Below are 23193 nucleotides of genomic sequence, written 5' to 3'. Positions count from 1 at the left end.
CGCATCACTATATGTTCCACTAATGTCTCAGTTTAATAGCGCCAAACAAAAGACGAAAGACTTGAAATGAACAAACGACAAGCACATGTGCTAACCTCAAACGAGTTTATGATTACGGCTCCGCAGCGGACACAAAATTGGCTGATGATGATAAGTCATAGAATATAAAAGGAACGCCTACAGGTAAAAGCTGTTCACGAGCCAATTTCCGTTGCTCGATTGGTGTGCATAAACTTCAGGATGGGCTGTTTGAAGAATGCTTAAAGAGAAAAGCAGATGAAAAGTCAGACGCTAGAGAGAGCGAGAGAGAGAGAGAGAGTTGAGTGAACAATGCCAGACATGTTAACTAGACTGTTCAGTTTACTACCCTGCAGGTGGAGAGGAGGATAGGGAAGGGAAATATAAAAATGTCAGTCAAGTCGTTTCTTTGTTCCTTTCCTGTCTTCGTTTTTATTGCGCTGCACACACCTACGTACAATTCAAGGATCCAAGCGGATTCTTCTGGTTTCATTTAGTCCGGCAGGTCTTGCTGCCGTGCTTCGCGGCACGTCCGCGACTTCGTGCACGACCCGCGGCGGGCTGAGTGGCCGGCGCCGGATAAGCCGTCCGCGACGCGCTTGCGATAAACTGCCGCTCAGAAGAGAGGCGTACGTCACTGCGCTGACCGCGTAATGTCAACTCGACGTCCGCTCAAGCCGACCGTCTGCGCACGGGTTGCGAGAGCAGTTCGTTCTATGCAGGGCAACCTGGGAGGAGAGAGCGTACCGGAGGCGATAATGCGTGTGTTCCGGGCGCCTATTAACGATAAGGAGCGCGACTATGAAGTCTCATTCAGGCCGGACAACCCTCCCCCCCCCCCTTCCCACGCTCGGTATACTTCGCTCCCACGCACTTGATATCGCCGCCGTCTGTCGCGCACCCTTTCCACTTTTTTTTTCTCCCTCCTATGATCCACGCTGCCTCCTTTACAAACATCTCTGCTGCGATCTCTTTTTTTTTTTTTTTCGTAGCGAAACGCATGTAGTACACTGAACCAGTTCTGTGCACACGTGTGCTCCGCCACGAAGTGCTCGTGGCACTGTTTTGCTGAGTCATGTGCGCTATCACGCAACAGTGCTTCGCCACATACTAAATACACTAACACCCGCATCCTCAAACGACCCTCGACTCGAAGCTTTTCCTCCACTCCCCCGATGATGATGATGATGATGATGACTTAATAGCATCCTCTTTGAAACGGGGCGGTGACATAGTCACCTAGCCTGCTTGATTTAATCAGGTATGCTATACATGTTTTCTTGTCTATAGCATTTTTGTATACGTCTCCTGAATCTTAATTTTTTCCGTCAAAATCTACCTTGTATCGCTACCTATGATTGCAAGAGATCCGGTCGTATCAATCCCTTGCCTGCTTTTTTTCCACCAATACTCCGAACGTATCTTGCTTATCACGACTGCTGACCGGTTAATGCTTCCATCCACTTCAAATTCTTTATTCATTCTTCATTCAAAGAATGAATAAAGAATGCCAGCGCTTCTGGAAGGTTCACGTTTCCTATGGGTCTCACTGGGAGAACGCCGTCGCATTCATTAGGATCTGACGAGTTGTCTCCGGATCTTTACTGCAGCATGCACATGCCTCATCTAGTTCCGAATATTTGCCCAGGTATGTTTTCGTCCTTAGGCAACCGGCTCGGAGCCTCAACTAGCAAGGCACTGCCCTTTGTGTTATCGTGCAGATTTCCCCTTCTAATTTTTCTTCTCATTCTTGTAAATCTCTATGGTCCTTTTTGTTTCCATTCTTTGCATCTAATTAACTGTCTCTGTTTCTCTCACTTTCTTTCTGATGATTCCTGGTTGTCTATTTACAGTTTCAATTATCCTGTACTTGGTTGCCAACTTTCTCGACCTCTTCCTCCATTCTGTGTCCATGCTTTTCAGGTACAGATACTTGTGCACTTCAACCGCCCATTTATTTTCATCCATGTTTCTGAGTATTTCTTCAAAACTAATTTTGCTCTGTGTTTCTCTGACTTCAAAAGAGGCCAAATCCATGTCACCCTGCACTGCCTCATTTATGCGTGGGCTCCCAAAGCCTACCGGCCTACCGATCTTTGGTTAACTTCCAACCCCGACAAGATATCCGATTTTAAGCATAGAATGGCATTTGCGAACGTTAGCGCTGGCACCACTACTCCTTTCCAGATTCCACACACCACCTCATACGTATTGTGGCCCCACAGGGCTCTGTGTTTCATTACTGCTGCCCATTCAGGTTCCCCTTTATTTTCAGATTATCCACCGCGAGCCGAGCACAGCGCCGCCCCTCGACTGATAAGGACGCTACACTTCTCGAGGGTTGCTGTGGATGATCATGAAGTGCAGTGGCCCCTTCGGTCGAGGGGTGTCGCTGCCATCTACTTTCCTGAAAAAGAAAAAGAAGGAACGAAGAGAAACAGAGACAGTAAACTGCACGCAAATGATGGAAGCAAGGAAGACCATGGACAATAACAGGAATGGCAAGAAATGAATTAGAAGGGAAAACACGTACGATAACACAAAGGGCAGCGCATGCCTTGCTATTTGAGGCCCGAGCTGGTTGCCAAAGTACATAAAACATGTCGGAGCAAATATTCGCGACAGGATGAGACGTGTGTCTGCTGCACCAAAAGTCCGGAGACCACTCAGTACATGCTAATGAAGTGCGAAGGTACATTCACCTAGCGAGACCCAGAGGAAACATCCACCTTCCGGAAGCGCTGGAATTCGATGTAGAGGGAATAACTGGCCAGAAGTCGCAGATGCGCAAGAGACGTTTAGAGTATTGATGGAGAAATAACAGAGAAGAGAATGAAAAGACCGGATGCGCTACACTCATAAGTAACTGAACAAGTTAAATATATAGGTTTTAAGGAAGACACATAAGTTAAGGAGATGTAGGCAAAATGCAAGACGGAGAAGCGAGCATCGATTATCTGATTAGCTCAAACAGAGCTAGGTGACTATTTGCCTGCCTATTTGCTGCCTTGTTTCAAAGGGGGTGTGAATAAATCATCATCATAATCATCATAATCACCACCGAGTCCAGACGGAGTATTGAATGGGAAGAACTAGAACACGTCTTTATTAAAACTTTCGGGACGGGATTCGGTGTCTTCCTCTCGAATTGCTTCCGTGGCATCTACACTCTTAAAACAATCGTAGTAGTTACTAACTAGTGTCACACCATTTGCTACTTTAGTATAATGGCAGTTGGTAACGATATAGTTAGTAACATCATTGTAACTAAACAAGGAGGAGGAGGTGGAAAAGAGGGAAGGAAAGGTAGGGTGGTCAACCAGACGTACGTCCGGTTGACTAAACAAGGTAGTCACTGTTACTAATGGCTCTCAGCTACCAATTCCAAGCGTGGTTAGCACCCCCTGATACAAAGATTCTCACGACTCTGCTGCATATATCGGACCGTATGTGGCGCATTCCACAGTGGGTCCGATACAGGTGTTATAGAAGAGAAATTTTGAATCCGGTGGTGCTATCTTCGTTCGTAATCGTTAGCTGAGCCCCATTAGTACCAGTGAGTATCTTGTTTAGTCAGTTATGTTACTAACTCTATCGTTACCAACTGCAGTTTGTGACGTAGTCAAGAATTCGACGAAAGTTCGTCTGGTCAGGTAACATGATGAGGAAGAAGATGCGGTCACTGACCAAGTCAAAGTAATACACAGAGACGTTTCGGGACCCGTACGGGTTCCTTGTTCATACTAAGCAGGCAAGAGCCGTAAGTCGCAATCTTCGTTACGACGTCTTGTCCGTAGTTATTTCTGTATGATATGTAGTCAAGAATTCGACGAAAGTTCGTCTGGTCAGGTAACATGATGAGGAAGAAGATGCGGTCACTGACCAAGTCAAAGTAATACACAGAGACGTTTCGGGACCCGTACGGGTTCCTTGTTCACACTAAGCAGGCAAGAGCCGTAAGTCGCGTAAGTGTGAACAAAGAACCCGTACGGGTCCCGAAACGTCTCTGTGTATTACTTTGACTTGGTCAGTGACCGCATCTTCTGCAGTTTGTGACACTAGGCAGTATAAACTGCGAACTTTTCTTTTTTAAGAGTGTGGAGGCACAGAGGATGGGATATTGGAATGGGGTTGGGCTGGGATTTAGATGCACTGCTCCAGCCCCTCACAGAGAACGAAGTCGACAGGGGTCTGAAGGATTATGTTGCAGTCGTCAGGGCGATTTTGTCAGGGGTTATACGTTCCACATAGGTTTTCGGTCGTATTGGTGGTAGCAGCGCGGACAAAACGCTTTCCCTTCAGCGACTTCTGGTTTTCGCACTCCCACAACAAGTTCCCTGAAGTCGCAATCGAAGTGCAAAAACCATGGAGGAACGTTCTGCAATACGGGGGTAAGAGCTTGTCCTAGGAGACACAGTCCACCGAGGGTGATATTCTGGACGTTGTGAAATTCAGCCGTTCCCTATTTTGTCAACTCTGATTGGCCCAGAGCGCTGCTACGGCCTCTTTGATTGGCTCAAAATGTCACGCTTATCGAATTTAACATATGGCGGTATTAAACAACGACCAGAACAGCACCTCGAGTCGTCGGTAATTTATCATGACATAGCCAATGTACGATCAGCCTTTGAGCAGCTCTTCCCTCGTATGATATCATTCGAGTCAGCTCTCGCGAATGGTGCCACTGCGACGGAGAACCCGCGATGACCGGGTACCGTATCTGTTGTCTCGACTTATTTCGCCGGGGGTTACGACCCATTGTAATCGATGAACTGCAGGATACAAAGCGAGAATCGTCGCTATCATATACACCTCTTCAAAGAACTATGTGCGGAATTCGAGTACACGAGCGACGTGGTCAGGACATAAGCGGAACGAAGTTTGCACGGTTGCCTTCTAGGAATCTTAGAAACATAGCTTCTTTGTAATGGAGCTAAACGGGGCAGGTGGAAGGCGGATTTGGCATTTGCTACTCGACCGTAATTGCAGAACATGCAATTACAATACATACAAGGGCAGACATGAACGATATCATTTACAGAAGGCGACTCGGTACACAGACTCTTATAGTGTAGCAATAGGTGTGACGTTAGGAAGTATATAGCACTATAGTGAAAAGAGGGAAAGAGAAAACGAAAGGGAGAAAGCAGGGATGTCAACTACAGAACCGTTTGCTTGGCCACTCTATAATAAGGGAAAAAAAAAAAAAAACAGGGGAATGCAAGAGAGAGAGAGAGAGATAGGCGAAGGCGATGAATTTGTGGAAGTGTGCGGACCGCACCACGGCGCTCGCACAAGCAAGTCGTTTTCAAAAAGCACGAAAGCGCTTTCACTGTCTTGTCAGTGATTATCGATGCAGCCGGCGTTACAATAGCGACTGTACGGTCAGTGGACGATCATGCAGTCACCGCAGTGCGTTGATTGTCTTTGTATGTCAAATAAAGGACAGTGACACAATAAGTGGTTGATGCTCTCTTGGCAGCCGCATGACACCATCAAATGCATAGGCCTGTCAACTAACCCAATTAGTATGGAATGAGCTTTAAAAAATTCATAAATGATTGAGGACCTCAACCGAGAAAGTGTAAGAGTGGGGCTGAAGATTAATATGCAGAAAATAAAGGTAATGCTCAATAGCCTGGCAAGGAAACAATAATTCAGGATCGCCAGTCAGCCTCTAGAGTCCGTAAAGGAGCACGTTTATCGATAGGTCACTCTTGCGCTCTTTGTGTGGCCCTTAACTTGTTCTCGAGCTTCTTTGTTAACCTCCAAGTTTCTGCCCCATATATTAGCAACGGTAGAATGCAATGATTATACACTTTTCTTTTCAGTGACAGTGGTAAGCTCTCATTCATGATTTGGCCATGCCTGCCGTATGCACTCCAACCCAATTTTATTCTCCTGTAAATTTCCTTCTCATGAACAGGGTCCCCTGTGAGTAATTGACCTAGATAAACGTACTCCTTTACAGACTCTAGAGCCTGACTGGCGATCCTGAATTCTTGTTCCCTTGCGAAGCTTTGAACAATATTTTTGTCTTCTGCATATTAATCTTGAACCCCACTCTTACATTTTTTCGGTTAAGGTCCTCAATCATTTGCTGTAATTCGTCCCCGTTATTGCTGAATAGGACAATGTCATCTGCAAATCGGCGGTTGCTGAGGTATTCGCCATTGATCCTCACTCCTAAGCCTTCCCAGTCTAAGAGCTTGAATACTTCTTCTTAGCATGCAGCAAATAGCATTGGAGAGATTGTGTCTCCTTGTCTGACTACTTTCTTGATAGGTAACTTTCTACTTTTCTTGCGGAGAACCAAAGTTGCTGTGCAATCCTTGTAGTATTTGCCAAGATATTCACGTATGCCTCTTGTACTCCTTGATTACGCAATGCCTCGATGACTGCTGGTATATCCTACTTAGTAACCACCTTCAAAAACGAGGGCGAAATGGCATCGTGGTTATATTTGAATTTGGTCCGTTATCTGTTTTAGTAACAATTACGTACATTGCCTGACCACAATGGTTTCCGTCCAGTTCGGAAATGTATAAAAAATGTGTTCTTTAATAAAGTGCGGTCTCGCAGGTCCTGGCGAACCAAAGATAATTTTTGACTCACGAGTTGTCATGTAAAACTATCGGTAAGTTTTTTTTAAAACTACCGATGGTGTAAAAAAAAAAACACCATCGATAATATTACTGTAAAAAGCACTATGGATAGTATTGCGACAGTTTTCTATACAAATATCTATGATGAAACAAAAGCTATCGATAGTATTATCGATAGTATTGCGATAGTTCGCTATTGACAGTGCGATCGATAGCTTTGCAAGGCATACAAAGGGATCCTGTTCCTCTCGAAAACTAGGACGACAATATGAGTTCATCAAATTCGGGTGACAGATACAGCAAAGTGTCGAATTATTCGGTGGCACTATAATTACTGTGATACCCCTGGCGATAGCAATATAACTAGGCCAGATAATGAGTGTATGAACAGTGGAAAAGATAAGTGTTGTAAGTCGATCGCCTCGTAAATGAATTCAATACGCAACGCTGTTGTCGCAAGACTGTACAATGAATTCAGTTGCAGTCGCAGGACTAAGCTTTCTGTACAAAAGTACACCTCTATAGACACAGTCGGCCGCAAACGTTCACGGGACACAGGGTTAGCGAAAAAAATCTGCATTCCAGTGAGCACTGACACGTATGATATAATTCATTGGAAAACTTAGCGCAGAACGATCGCGCTCATACACATTCGGAGTATCAATGTATGCATGTGCAAGCTACACAGATCAATTAAGTTCGTAGCGCCATACCTATTAACAAATTACTCTACTACAACACGAAAAAAAGGAAGCACTCTTACCGAGGGTTGGTGACCCATAATAGACAGAAACAAATAAGAGAGAGAGAGAGAGAGAGAGAGAGAGAGAGAGAAAAGATGGGTGGCGACACCGTCTTGAAGTTCCCGCAACAGCTCGCCGTGACGTCATAGATTTTGACGGCGCCTGCTCGTGCCTATAGTGAAGTTCTTATCGGTAAATATGGACTGCATTGTATTAAAAAAGAGCCAGGCACTGAACGCAGTGAGATAGCGAGATTCAAGAACGTTTACCGAGCCGCAGCTACGTAAATATAAAACGCTTTAAAGACCGTGACGTTGCAGTGGCATATCAGCGCTGGATTTTGGTGTGAAAAAAAAAAAAGACACCTTGAAACTATGAAACTATGGTCCTTCATTTTTCTTCTGGAATCAATGCGTATTGTTGCAAATGTAGCTTAAAAATATTTCTGATAGAACACGTCATCAACCTAGGGTAATTTAGCGTTTTTCTTTGGCGTTTCTTTACCAGAGCAAAAATCAGCGTGCGTCGCTGGAATGATGATGGGAAAAAGCGCTCCTAAAGCGGAGACTTGCCAAGAACACAGGACAGTGCTCTAAGGGCGGTATTGCTAAGTCTCCTTTTTAGTAGCTGCGTTTTTTCCCATCATGAACGTTCACCAACACGCCCATCTGTCAGCTATTCTAAACGTCGTGGAATCAGTGTCCCGCAAAATTTTGTGGCCGACTGTACCTGTCACTTATACTCGTGCAGTTGGCCCCGCGGAAAAGAGAACAAAACTTTTAACTACGCCGTTATAGGCGTTCGGCCAAAGAAATAACACTTCTTGTTTTGCAGATAAACATAGCGTATCCGTGCTTGAGTGTGGAAACAGATGTATAGGCCGATGTGCAGAATGCACATTTTGTCGTAATCGACCACTCTTCGTGCACTAGAGTGTTCGGTGAGCTGACACTCTTATGTTTATCTGCATACGTGCGATGCCAGACCGTCTCGTTGTTGGCGAGGGTGCGAACAAATTTGTCTGCGTGATTGGCACGGGAAACAATAGAGACGTTCGGTGTATCTATCTCGACACGGCAAACAGTGCGGTCGCTGCAGTGATAAGCGACAACTAAATGAGCTGTCGCTATAGCACTGTAAGAGTCCGCGACAGTATGTAAAGGGCATGCAGGCGTGCTCGCAATCGAGTGGAGACTTGCTTTATCGTTAGCTGAACGGACAATTACGAAGCATATGCGCGCTGAAAGAAACGAGCCAATTATAAATCAATCAGAGCTCGTGGGCGCGATAAGGCTAGAATAGCGTTTTTTCGAGAAAAAAAAAACGAGAAAACAAAACAAATACGGTATGTTAACAAGAAAACAAAACAAAAACAAAACAAGAAACAGATAACCGCAGCTGAGGCAAGCAGTTTCCGCGAATATTAAGCAAAGTAAGAGAGAATTGTTGCTAATTTTGGAATATGCTTGCTGCAACCATCGTGGCTATACTGATCTGCGTTCGTAAAAAAGATGTCGGGGTTTTATCACTATAGTGACTACACCTTCGGTTGTCTTACAGAAAATATTTCCGAGTAACTGTTGGGTCGCTGGGTATTCTTAGTTTTCTTTATCTTTCCTATCATTTCCCTCGTTTTAAAGTTGTTTTCATTATTTTGATCTGCCTCGCATTCATCTGGAATGGAATGCCAACCGTTTGACTGAGGTAACCTATCCATTTCTCATTCAATTACATTTTTGTTTTCACCATATAGTGTAAGTGTCATATATGAGGCAGAGATGCCGATGTACGGTTATAGATTATCGAGTGTATTAAGCTGGAACTTAAATAAAGTATGCAATGTACTGGAGTAACTATCACAGCTTTGTGCAACGAGTCCCTATATATGAATAAGACTGACATTCAGAACTTACACTATATTGTAGGCGAATGTAAGATGTAGCGGGCCAAAAACAAACTTTCGGACGATTACATCAGACAGAGCATGTCTTGTGTGCTACATAGTACACCCGAATATGGTCTCGCACTGTTACCAAGAAATTGCTACCTTGTTGAAAAACCCTGTACCTACATCTTTATTAAAAAGAGAGGAATGTCGTTACGCTCGTATTTTATTGGCAGACAACGTGAATCACTGCTGTCGCTTAAGCGTCCGCTTTTAAATATACGAGTTTACATTCGGCATGTTGGAAAAGCCTGAGAGCTGGCTACATTTCAGTGGTAAATAATAATGCTTGGGTACCACAATGCCAATAATATTTCTGAAGTTTTGTTTCGGGTTTCGGATTGAGTTCATGTGGTCCGGGTATATGCTTTCCCTTGAAGCCTCGGCAACAGACTACAGCTACAGCAGCGCGCTTGACAATTACCTACACGAAGTATCAAAATAAACTACACCGTTATTATTTAACATTTCTCTGATTTCTTTTGTCTCTTTGGGGGGTACGTGTATCATGAATGTGTCTACATTAAATCATATCAAATATATTCTTTATTGTAATAAAATTCCCAACATCCCCCCTTTTCTATATTCTTACTTTTTTCGCAGTGTTTATTCTTCGGTGCTCACAGTTTAATATCTGTTGTCTTACTTTTTTCGTTCGTCTCCTATTGCCGGTTCTTTACATACCCCCTTTAGTCTGTTTGTACCATTTTCTGGAATCACCATGACGATGATCATCATCATCGTTATCACCTACGACGACGGCGACAAAATGGGCATGTCCTAAAAGATGGTAGGACAACGTTACGAACGATGTATCTAGGACCAATTACAACAATCACTGGGCGAAAAAAGATAAACATCTAGGATTTTACGTGCTATAACCACGATCTGATTGTGAGGCACACCGTAGTGGGGTTGCAATGGAATAATTTTGACCGCCTGGGGTACTTTGACGTGCACGAGTGCGTTTGCATTTCGCCCGGATCGAAATGCGGCCGCCGCGGATGGAATCGAAGCCACGACTTCGATATCAGCAGCGAAACGCCATAGCCATTTGGGCACCGCAGCGGGCAACACTGTCAGCGTGAAGTTCCTCCATAAAAGAAGGGGCATGAGGTTGTGAGAACACTTGCTTTCTAAAACAACGTGGTCTCTGTAAGGGATGGTTCAGTGCATGGTTCAGCGTTATATATACCCGCATCTGGCTATTAAGCGCCCAACAGTCTTTACAGCAGGCTTTTAGAGTAAATATTTATTTGTCTACTTGACCCGGTTTCGCGTGTCGTGCTGGTGTTACGCGCACGGTTTATATTATACACGGTGTTTCAGCGAACACATTAAAAAAATTTTTTTTGAAGGTTGCCTGTGGCAGATAGCACCATTCCAGTTCATGAGCTCGTCTACTAGTCTACATGATCGACTAATTAACAAAAACTCTTTGATGACGTTTTTAACGAATTATCTTGTGACCCATATTGCAATTTACAAATTCTAGCCGTGGAGTTCGCAAGACGGATCCACTTGGAACGAATTCTCAGGATGATACCAGTTCCGAGATATTAATTTCCGAACTTTCCGGAGAAATGCATTGGGGGGCGAAAATGCATATAGCGCTGAATGTTGACCGACAAAGTAGCATCAGGGAACGCACCTCTGCCTTGTGTAATAAAACAATAATTGACGATATAACACCTGAACATATATAATGTCAGCCCAAAGTTATCTCTAAAGCCCACAGAACTCTTAGTGGAAAAGCGCATTATATTCAAGGGAGTGCTTGATTTTTATGAATTTCTTATATTTGAGTAGAACATTCTTTGGTTATTGCGCATGTACCATCGGATATATGTATGTGCCACTATGACGCAAGGGGTGTAGAATGCTTCAATGCATTTTATATGTGTGTCGTACACTTGTCTGCACCCATACACCTCTTCTCACCATTCTTTCGATAAGCATCATAGCACGCATTCGCTTCGCGACATCACTGTCTCAACGCCTCGCAATATGCATTCGTCTGGATTGACTTTTGCATTTCGACATGGCTCATGAACAAAGGCTCATGAACGCTGCACCGGATGAGAATAAACACAATTCTACGCCTCACATTTAGCTGTACAGCGTTTCGCTGACCGCTTCACAAAACCTTCGGTTCACATAGATTCCAATGTGTCTGCTAGATCAGCATAATTTCTTCTTTGAGCAACACCGTCATACCTATAAATGTATTGCCACACTACGTCAGCAAATATTCCTCTGTGTCACGAATATGTACATGACGCAACTTTAATATCAAATAACATATGAGTGTTTCCCAATCTTTATATTTGCCAAGTGTGACTATTTTACACGCGAGAAGCGCATGCATGGTATACCGTTTCTGGAACTTCGAAAACATGTGTGAGCACTCCTTTAAAAGTTAGTCGAATCAGAATCTGAATCAGATTATATTCTCCCAAAATTTAGGAGAGAGTTGGACGCTTCCTCTTAAGAGAAGAAAAACAAATAACCCTTATAAACGCATTTGCTGCATTGTACGCTGACAAGAACAATCTCACGTTGACACCAGCTGCAGTTTCCTGTACCCCTGCACTTAAGGTACGCTTTGTCTCGGTTCTGCCCTAACTTGATAACGTTATCAGTCCCATGTCAATGGTATTTAGCACCGACAACACCGGAATGCTCTTGATATTCGTATCGTGCACCTTTGGTACAGATTACCTTTTTCTCTCAACGTCAATCTTTGATTCTTCTTAGGCGACACTTTCCAGGCACTTACGACGCCTATCGCTGTACTTTGATGAGCGGATGTTGGAAGCTGATAACAGATGCTCTAATGGAAGCTTTGTATCATCTACATGACCTTAAATAGAAGCCCCGGCACGACTCCGCTGCAAGTTTTATAAACACACCCAATGGAAGGCAGCACCTTTTCGCAGCTGAAGCGCTTATCTGTCACTTAGCTTGGCGGCAATCGAGGCACCGGAATTCGCTGTTTGCTGGGAACACTTCTTTGTAGCTTACGGTGCGGTCTCTTAGATAATTGTCATAGACACTTGGAGCGCTCTGAATGCGTATGTGCGTCGCGGTAAATAACGTGAAACTCGTGCGGTGCGCACAGTTAGAAGCGAACCGCTGGACGAATCGAAAAGCGCCCGTCCGAGCTGTTTGAGCGTCCGTACAGGCTACAATGATTAAGAGCATGCAGTTATATATAAAATTCACATATGCTAACCAGAGTATACAGGAGGAGGCACTAAAGGTGAGATATGCGAGTCAGAGAGACAAGATGGAAAGGCAGAGAGGTTAACCAAGGTCTCGCCCAGTTGGTTACCCTACACCTGGGGAAGGGGAAAGCGAGAAAATTAAGGTGCAAGGTGAAAAGAAAGAGGACAGTAATCGTGCGCTCACCTGCAGATGAAAGTTCACTCACAGTTCCCGGAAGCTAAGATCCCGGGACTCTGGCCGCCGACCTCTGGTGTGCACAAGGCCACCAAAGCGCTTATACGCTTTTAGGTGCGAAGCACCTTATGGGCCCGGGCTGTTGTTGTTGTTGCCTATCACGTGGGTTCGCGTACTCGCCGGACCTCTAATAAAAGTTATTTCACTCACTCACTCACGTGGATCGCTCATACCCACGATGGGGGATTGGCCAAGAAATGGGTGGATTATTCCAAGTTAATATGGAGCATAAATTTCCGAATGTCTATGGAAATAGCATAGAATAGCGTAGAATTATCTCTTAAAATAAAATTAGGAGAGACATATCGGATGAGTAATAATTAATTTAAAAGTACAAAAAAAAAGATGGAATTTAGCAGGGCATTCGTTTGGATTCTGTAAGAAATTTTTGGACAGCGAAGAAAGCATCTCTGTGGCTGAATCCCAAGGCGACGGCCCGAACGAAAGAATAGCAGATTCTGTTAAGTCCAGGCCAAGTATTCGAAAAGGTAAGCAAGCGGTTCGTGCTCGCGCTCGGCACGCGCTCGTGCCACTGCCCTCGCGTTCGTCGTCGTCGTCGTTTTCCACAGCTGGCTGCGTTGCTGCTCATCATTCCAGTGTAGAATTTCACTTCTCTTCTGTCGTCGTAATGGGGAGGCCGCGTTTACGGGGTTATGAGCCATTGCTTAAGGCAGTATGACCCCATTAGCAGTGCATCACTGCATGCTTCGCACCTCCCCAAGTTTCACGTTAGTGGAGCTGCATTTCGCTCAATGGGTCATTTGACACGCATAAAATTTAATTCACCGCTCAAACCGAGCCTACGACTTAACTCGTGCTATCTGTAATAACTAATAAATGCCCACACCGCCATGGGGCCGTACTCGTGCCAGCCAGCGGTGATTTGCGCCGAGCCAACACCGAATTTATTTAAGACAATCGGACTAGACGAGTGGTTGACAGTGAACATGCATCGCTAGGCTAATTGCCCAGATAAAGTTAGGAGGAAAGCTAACTTGTCTTGCGGATAAAAAGCCTCAGGTTTTGAACATAAAAGAATTTGTGCACTGACTCATCTTCGCTGGGATCCCAAGCTGGCGTCTTATAGAACTATGAGCCGTTTGCACCGATATGATTTCGCATTTCGATTTGCAAGGCATGGCTGGAATGTTGTCCGACATGCAGATAGAGTGTTTAATCGTTTCACGGGCCAACATTACAAAAAGTGGTGGGATGCATATATTGACATGCCGTTTGCTGACGATGTTAACCCCACAAAGCCCAAAGAACATTCCACATTAACGAAAATTAGAACGACCTGATCGTCTTTATTTCAAACCATAGAAAGTATATTCGTGCCAAGAACAATGCAATGTTACTTGAGTAAAAAATAAATTACCTTAGTAGGTAATTCATGAAATGTTTGTTGGACTATTTCTAGCCGAATACTCTCTCGAGGTTTCAAAAACGCTACGTTGGCTTTTAAGGGACAAGTTTCAGGTATGAAGTTCAGCGTGGCAAAAATGATACTTCGGGCTTGGTGGGATTTTGTTTGCATTTTATAATGCGTATGCGTGAAAAAAAAATGCGGTAGATTTTTGTTGACCTGTGTCTCATATCGTGACGGGTAGGGAATGGTAAAGCGATCATGCAAGAAGCACTATTTACAGATCATTTACAAGCTGCGGCAAAGATGCATATACAAGATGGCTGCCAAAACCAGTTGCGCGCTTTTCCCGCCAAATCGTCTTTGTTGACAGATGCGTCTTCAACGCCGCACCCGATTGCCCCGTAACAATACGTTAAGGTGCGTGGAAAAATTCCATAAATATGTAGCGGCAGGCATGTTATAATGCGCGTGCGTGTGAGAAAAAATTATATGTTGGCAGCAGGTTACCGGCGTTCTAAGAAATGACCTTAGAAAATGACGTTGATGCTTCGCTTCTCCTTAACACCTATTGAAGTGTCATTTGTTCGAGCCTTTAGAGTCGCTTTGTCTTATTTTGAGGCCTCAGCTGAATATGGTTGCTGCAGGAAAACCAGAGACGAGATGAAACAGTCATGATGGAAATTACATATCTTGGAGATAAATTTACATGTATTGATCCCCTTAGATTGTAATTTTCAGCATAAATCAATGGCAAACAAAAGCACGAGCGAATCCAAAATATGTAACGTCTAAAATTAAAAAAAAATACACACAGAGACACACACAACTAGGTTTGCATTGACAAAACTTTTCTTCGTATAGGTATCATCCTTGAAATGCTATATATATAAACAGCAGCAATCGTTTCTTCGTCATGCCAATAGCTATCATGAGTGCCTGGCAGGCTTTCCAAAACCGGGCATGGAGAAGATTTATTGCGCAAGAGTATTGTGGATACAGGCCCTGCTGTACAAATAAAGTACTTTTGCTAACCTAACAAAAAAGGTTACACGTCTGTTCAACATCAAAACATGTCTGTGAGTAAAAAGCACGACAAGAAAAGCTTAGCACCAATTATTCTAGGGAAACCTCTGCTCTATAATGTCAATTATTATTATTATGAACATCATTCATATGCAGTAAACAAAGAGTGTACCATTGAAGTGCTCTTCATTAATCATTCGTTTGTCCATTGATACTGTCAGCCCTATGTTGGGCTATTACATAAAGCTATTATGTGTCATAAAGCTATTACAAATAATGCACTTGATATTCATGCAAGAGTGAAAATATCGCACAATAACAGGAAAAACAAACACAACTTACACATAAATGTTACAACGAGAGAAATGCGGTCACGGCTGAGAGTCAGAAAATATCAAATTGAATATATTATCAGCAGGAAAATTTCAATATCAGGTTCTCTAGCCACAGCATCTGGTAGCAGGTTCCATAGTGCAATATCTCTAAGAAATAGGTATGTTTGAAACAGTCATTTCGCACATTCAGAGAGGGAATAAACATACTGGCGGTGACGGGAATTTCGATTAGTTTTAATTACGAAATAATTAGTGTGGTCAATGTTTACTTGGTGGTATATAATTTAGATACATACTTTAGTCGTTGATGGGTAGTTCTAGGTTCCAGAGAGGGAAGGCCAGCAACTGTACAGAACACGGTGGGCGAATAACAATGGTGGCACTTGTTAAATGTTAACCGGGTAGCAAGTCGGAATTCAAAGACTTTCATAGCGCTGCTAAATGGAGCAAGTGATTCCATATTGATTTATTCGTTCGCGGGAATTCAACATATCTTGAGATATGACAAACAGATTTATATTAGAGGTAAACTGTGACATTGTAGGTTCTCATTTGAAGCATATTTTCTTTGTAACCAAGAAATCAGCGCACTGAACATACTGAACAATTTCCAGCCAGAGCAACTGTAGCCACACTTAGGTCTAATGCGATTAAAGCTGTTTTTGAGAGTCGAATTTTCCTAAAAGCACACTGATCATCCTTGTGACAGCAGAAACAATAAAGCATTACTAAGAAACAATAACTTTGATGTTGTGCAAAGTCACATTATTTACACGTTCCAATCGCGTCAAGTAAAAAAAAAAAATATGGGGTTTTACGTGCCAAAACCACGATCTGATTATGAGGCACGCCGTAGTGGGGGGGACTCCGGAGTAAGTTCGACCACCTGGGGTTGTTTAACGTGCACCTAAATCCAAGTACACGGGCATTTTCGCATTTCACCCCCATCGAGAAGCGGCCGCCGTGGCCGGGATTCGATCCCGCGACCTAGTGCTTAGCAGCCCGAAACCTACACCATAGTCACTAAGCAACCACGGCGGGTCGCGTCAAGTTTCAAAGGACACCAACGCATTTAGCTCAGCCACTCCTTGAAAGAGCGTTTTCGACATTAGTTGGAACGCTGTCTGGAGAAAGTGCACAAACATTCACACTCATAACTATGCATAAACAGAGAAATTACCCCGTGCAGTTTGTGGCCTATGACTTGAATTGAAAACGTAGTAACTACTGTAGGCGATATTACTATAACAGTAAATATTCCCCCAAAAGTCTGAAGTTATTATTAGTTATTTAGTTGAGAAGGCACTCAGTCGGTTGCATTTTGAAATTACTAAAAGGTCTCAGTTTTCTATAAAAGATGGGCTGGCGAGAGAAAAGGAATTTGCAATTATTTACACGCCCAATTCTAAACCGACGCGGAAAGTTGACGAAGGTCTATCGAGCATTCTTAGCTCAGCTCTTAAGCGTTGATCACCAAGAGTGGTAAGCTACACAATTAATATTAATCTCTGGGGTTTTACGTGCCAAAACCACGACATGTTCATGAGGCATGCCTTAGTGGTGGACTCCGGAGTAATTTTGACTCTCTGAGGTTCATTAACGTGCACCCAGTGCACGGTACACGGGTGGTTTTGCATAACGCCCCCATCGAAATGCGGCCACCGCGGCCGGGATTTGATCCCGCGACCTTGGACTTAGCTAGCAGTGTAACACCATGACTACTAGAAGCCACCACGGCGTGTATGTTTACACAATTATCACGGTGCTATAGAGTCTATTGTTGATAACACAAAATAAACATTTCATTTGCTTAACTCGTTGATCTTTTATCTACAAATGCGAACTAAAAGAAATCAAAGTTGCAGACTATTTGCATGAAACGTGACTGCAGTCTTAGAAATGTTTGCAATCGCAGCATTACGAGGAAACATGTAAGTTCTTGTGAATGTGCCAGCAAAATTTTTAACAGCCGAACGCGTACTGAAAAATTGTAGATCAGCGAGACTAACATAATTGTTCAAGGTGTTTTTTTTTAATGTGTCCTTTATCTTCTGTGCTGTGGGCGTAAATTGCACAATCCTGTCTTTATTTGCAGCTTTGTACGGCCAATTCGGTCATGCTAGAAATGTGTGGAGAACAAATTATGAGTGCAAACTTATGCACAAAGAGCTTCTGTAAACCCACCATGTAAACAAATGGTTTGTTGCTTGACAACTTCAGTTTGAGCAAGCTCTTAGTGACATTCTCGCAATGATCGTTACGTTTCGGTAAACATTTGCGATCTTTCTTCAGTAAAAAGATTATATCGACATTTGAGACAACATCATGACACCGGCTGGGGGGAAATAGCATCTATAAATGACATCTAGGTAACTCGGAACACGTTACATTAAGAATAGCCTTCAGTTTCCTACCTCATGACATGAAAAACAAAATTGTATAGTAGAAAAGAAGACACTTGTCACCTGCTAGCCTAGCTTGTAGTATTCACACGAATGGGATCAAACAACGTTCAAGAAACTGAAAATACCATCAAAAAGTAATGAAGGTCAGGGTCATTCTTACGACTTTATGTTATACTATTTATAGTCAAGAGTTAGACGGAATACAGTGTTGCGAAGAGGATACACACTCAAGCAAAAATAAACTCGCCAAAATCAGGAAAAAAAAAAACACAATGTTGACGCTTCCAGGCCCCTACGGGCCCCTTGTTCACAATAACAACGAAGACGCACATTCCTTGCTCATGTACTGGGAAGATGGCGCAATGATCGTGGCTAGCTTAAAGCCCCTTTAGGGTAGCTATCTGGTATATTGCTCCGTGTCTTTTTAATAGCGTGTGGTGTTGTTTGGATGTAGAATGGTTCAAGCAGTAAGCGTGTAGATAGAGATTTTCCCCTGGCGATGATAGCTGCTGCGTCCCAGTTGATGGTGTGGTCTGTGTTCTTGTCGTGCTCGGCCAGCGCATTCGATGCCGTGTTTGCCTTTGCCACGTCATACTGGCGCTGCATGCTTCTTTCTTTTCCTAAAGTTACCCGATTCACAGATGTAGGCTGCGTCACAGTCTTTACAAGGAATCGTATAAATAACACCTGGATAAAGGTCACGCTTCATGCCTTCTAATACGTATGTTATCACCGTAAGCGTCGACACTGCTTTTCAACAGCTTATTGCACTGTTACGATGTCATGCAGTTTCTATTTTCGAAGGTGTAGTTCCACCACGGCAAAATGAGACACAGAAGTATCCTTACTTCAAGTCAATACCAAAGTTGTCATTAACAATAAACGTCGGAGAGATATGAAAAAGGCACATACGAGTAAGTTGCACGAAACGAATAAATGCTCCTGAATGGCCAAACGGCACATCTCTCGATACTTTTTACGCATACTTGTCAACAAGACGGACCTATTCCGCGCTCTCGTTCACGCTGTACAGTACCGAATCCCAATGAATAGCACACTGACAATGTCACAAATATGGGAATTGTTATGTGTGCGCCATTGAAGGGCTGTCTGAACTCCGTTATGTCGGCTTCAGTATTAACAGAACGCCGTCAGAACCTAACAAAGTGTGTGGTTATTTGATTACTTATGAAACAACCTCCGAGTTTATCGTTGAATTAAATTATTTCCGTACTTTTTTTAGGTCACCGAAACAGAAATGCATAGGCTGGCTTTTATGTCTCTTTGGCCGTCGATGCCGTGTGAGTATAAGTCGGAAGTAAGCCTTTTTTCCAATACAGGACTTCTACTGTAGGAAAACTTGTACTTGACGGCGGTGAACGCAAATAGATCTATATGTTCTTAAAAACCGGAATGCATTTGACCAGGGAAGACAACATATTACTCTTCCAACTCGGTTTTTATGGCATTCAGGGTAATTTAACGGGAACGTTTATATTGTAAGACGTCGGTTGATGTGATGTTTTTATTCCACAGCAGCCGCGCGAGACCCGGGGTGCCTATTATGGACATCGTCAAATTCGGCCATATTGTCAAATTATGTAATGGCGACATTTTGAACCATTCAGCGGGGACGTAGCAGCCCTGCAGGCGAATCAAAGATGACAAGATGACTAATTCGACAATATGGCAGGATTCGACAATGCTCGAAGTACCATTGCCGGAGAACAAAGCGGAAAGGGATGATAAGCATACACAGATGACGACGATGAATAAAGTGCTGACTTTGCGCTCACAATATCCCATTTTTATTCTCGTGATGGTATAATGATAATGACTCGTTTTACCACATTTGCCGCGCCATTAGGAAGTATTCTGGGACACACTGCTGTTTATTATGTATGCAAACAATATCGTTTGTAGTAGTATAGCTTTTCACTTTCGTGCTGATGATACTATAGTTTGTTTTCCAGTCGGCAGAAGCAGCTATAATCTAGTAATGTTGACCACAACGGTGCGCGACATAGGAAGAGAACCACATGCATGTCTACATTGTTAGCGACTGTAACCTAGCTGTATGAAATGCATTAGCAGTAAGCTTTTAAAAGGAGCCCTTCACTTCAAAGGGCGCATTATACATCTCTTTCTGATACAAATCCCACTGTAAGAAGCGAACTGTTATTTTTATTCTGTTTGCTGTGTAAACTGTGTTACTTGAGGGATATTTTGGATCACCGTGTATAGTGATGGTACATAGCTTCAATATACACATAATTCAAAAGTGAGTTGTTCACTACATTCTTTATATTACTTGCGATAACCACACTGGCGGCACTGTGCCTGCATATAATGTCCCGACACTTTTCTGCACGTTCTGCACACATTACTTCAAAAAATAGCTGTTGAATTCATCTGAAACTGTGAGTGGCTTTAAGCTAAATATTTAGACAGAATTACTTGTTAGGGAGGTCAATATCTTCTTAATTCTCAAGTGCGGGCTTTAGTAACACTTCCTACCACTCCCGCAATTTTGTAACAAGTTATAATAAGGAGGTACAAAATCTGGAAACTGACACGGCAATTTATTTATCTCAGTGTTGGCAGATCCCAGGTATATAAAAAAAAAAAAAAGCACGAACACAATACACACACCCGCAGTGACTGGTATATTGGACGAGTTTGCTCTAATTATTCCTATAGAGATAATCCTATTATTTAACGCGTTTATAGAATGAAACGTATGCTCATTGGGACCAAGCGACATGCGCATTGTTAAAGTTACTTTGCACACGTGTAAACATTTTATGTGTATAGAATGTGTAAACCACTGTAGATATATAGAAAATCAACTATATACTAGTCACAATAGCATCCAAGTGCGTAAAACAGATAAAGTTTGAAGGGTCTGGGCTTATGGAACCAAGTGTTTCGCCGTAATGCACTGCACATGCGATTTAATGAGAAAAAGAAAGGACTGTAGGCAAGAAATAAGATTGGAGAAGTGTCGACGTGGTCAGTATTTTCATGCCCTTTCCGGCACCTGCCTCGGATTTTGACACTATGAGCTACAATTAAATAATGGCAGAAGTATCGGAGAGCCCGCTGGTTTATTTTTTTGTGATCAAATTAAGTATGTACTTGTCCATAATAAGCGTGATTTATATAACAGATTTCCAACATATGGGCTTATAAAACGGGCTCAAGGTTATGTATCATGACCGAAATCTCGCTGATCGCGACAGAAGAGAAATATTTCACATTTCGTATGGCGCGGATGCGCAGCATGCAATTGGAACATGTGCAACATGCACATTTCGAACACGAAACGCGTCTATTGCAGCGATTCAGTTTAGTCTGTATGGGCGCGAAATAAACTGCTTTTTTTTTTTTCAAGGTATATCGCGATTTCACATCTCTACGTATACCTGAAGTATTAATTAGTCCATGTTCAATACATTTAGAGTAAGTTCACAAAGCATATAACCATCCACAGCGGAGCTTTTCCAGAGTGCATGCATGCTGAACTCTGCAAGGTTACTTCGCGAGAAATTTAGAGGTAGCGTATAAAGTGGCAAGTTGAGAGCCAGTTGCACATCACACCTGAAGCGCATTATGTATATAAAACGTCTCAATAGTCGAAAATCCATTGAACATATTGGTTTCAGACGGCTGTGGTTATATACTGCATGCGGCGTTCAAAAAGAGGAAACCACATTTGCCTGCAGTGTGTGTGTGTGTGGGGAAGTTCGTACGCGCCATTATGGGAAGTAATGAAATTTCGCCAACACCTTTACGCTGTTATTAAGCGTCTTATCGGGGTATATATATCAGGGTTTGCACACATTTTGAATACGCGCCATTACATGTACATGCGGACAATACCTAAATCTTCAAAGGGACACAGTACAAATTGTAATTCCGGGCACGTTGCAGTTTTGGATGAATATTCTAGATATTTTTACAAACCTGCTGTAAGTTTTGTACACCAGATGTATCGAATAACTTTGTCGGTGTTTTGCTGGTTACCCGCGAAGATAAGACTTACGACTGTCGCTTTCGGTGTCAATTCGGGCGGTTTGAGGACAAAAACACGAAACGTGTGGTCGCCCCTGCAAAAAAGTGTTGAGCATAAAGAACACCGAAACTGACCTGACATGACATCACCCGGTCGCTGGTAAAAGCCCGCAGTCCTGGCCAACCAGTCTAAGGACACATGTGACTTGATGCCGTGTTCAGCCAGCGTCGGGTGAAACGCACTTCCAGGCAGCAGTCCAGGCAGCGCACCAGCAGGCAGACCCCCACCGGCGGCCTGAAGTCCGTACAACGGATGTCCCCCCTGAAGCGCTGGATGGTAGCCCGGAAAAGCCCCGAAGAGTCTTCCGGCCGCCTGCGAGGCAACCACGGCCGCCACCGACGCCGGAACGGTGGGCGGCGGCGGACTAGCAGCGTCTCCTTCGGAGCAACTGCCGGGCGACTTGGACGCCGGAGTCGCTCGGCCCGAGTCTCGAGCGAGCAGGGCTTCGATGCAGAAGGACTTGGCCGTCGACGCTGCGGCCGCGGCCGCTGCAGCAGCAGCCACGGTCGTGTCTGCCATGTTGCTGCCGTTTCTGATCGGACACTCCTCTACGCTTTTACGCGCACAGTTGCAATGCGCCGGGTTTTCCTACAACAGCACACAAGTTCGCCGGTCTGCGACGCTGAGCAGACGCCCCGCGACGGCCGCTCGACGGGCCCGATGCCTGTCGTCGGGGTCTGTGGATGACTTCCTCTGCTTTCAGTTCTCGGGTGTGATGTATGTATCCCTCACTCTCTATCTACCGAAGGGTTACACGGCAACTGCTCGCTACTCTGCGTAAACTGCACTCGCAAGCGCGCGGAGAGATTTCGACGCGGTCTCGGCCCGCGTTTCGTTGCCACGGCGCCGGAGGAAGGGAGAACGGGGGAAGGCGCCGCTTCGTAGCTTCGGGCGGGGAAGGACGAACGGGCCGATTCCGCGATAGCGCCGACGCTGGCCGCGGAAGCAGCAGAAGCCGGGTGAGCGCGCGTGTAGCGGCGGAAGGGGGCGGCGCTAGGCCTAACCGCTAGGCCTAATGCGTTGCGGATGGCGCTGTTGGAGAGCGGCGCCGGGTTTCGGAAGGCGGGGTTCGGGCGCAGAGGCGAAGGGGAAATCGCGCTCTCTCTTCTCTCTCTCTTTTTTCCCCGTCCGGCGCGGACGCTCGCTTTCTCTCGCAACTGCGCCGACCCTCTCGCTAGGCCGCGGCTTGCTCGGGCGCAGGCAGGCAGCTCTG

General features: G+C 44.2%; 1 protein-coding gene across 1 annotated transcript in view; it reads right to left on the bottom strand.

The window, feature by feature from the left end:
* Nucleotides 1–22936, bottom strand: part of LOC119464299 (motor neuron and pancreas homeobox protein 1) — an 82238-nt gene extending 59302 nt beyond the window's left edge. The window contains exon 1 of the mRNA XM_037725207.2: nucleotides 22055–22936. Coding sequence (XP_037581135.1) covers nucleotides 22055–22499 — 445 coding nt within the window. The 5' untranslated portion in view covers nucleotides 22500–22936. The remainder of the gene's footprint in view (nucleotides 1–22054) is intronic.
* Nucleotides 22937–23193: the final 257 nt, after the last annotated feature.

The sequence above is a fragment of the Dermacentor silvarum genome, chromosome 9 (assembly GCF_013339745.2).
Source record: "Dermacentor silvarum isolate Dsil-2018 chromosome 9, BIME_Dsil_1.4, whole genome shotgun sequence".
Lineage (NCBI taxonomy): Eukaryota > Metazoa > Arthropoda > Arachnida > Ixodida > Ixodidae > Dermacentor > Dermacentor silvarum.
Note: the sequence above shows the minus strand (reverse complement) of the source record. Positions and strands in the feature narration are given on the sequence as shown.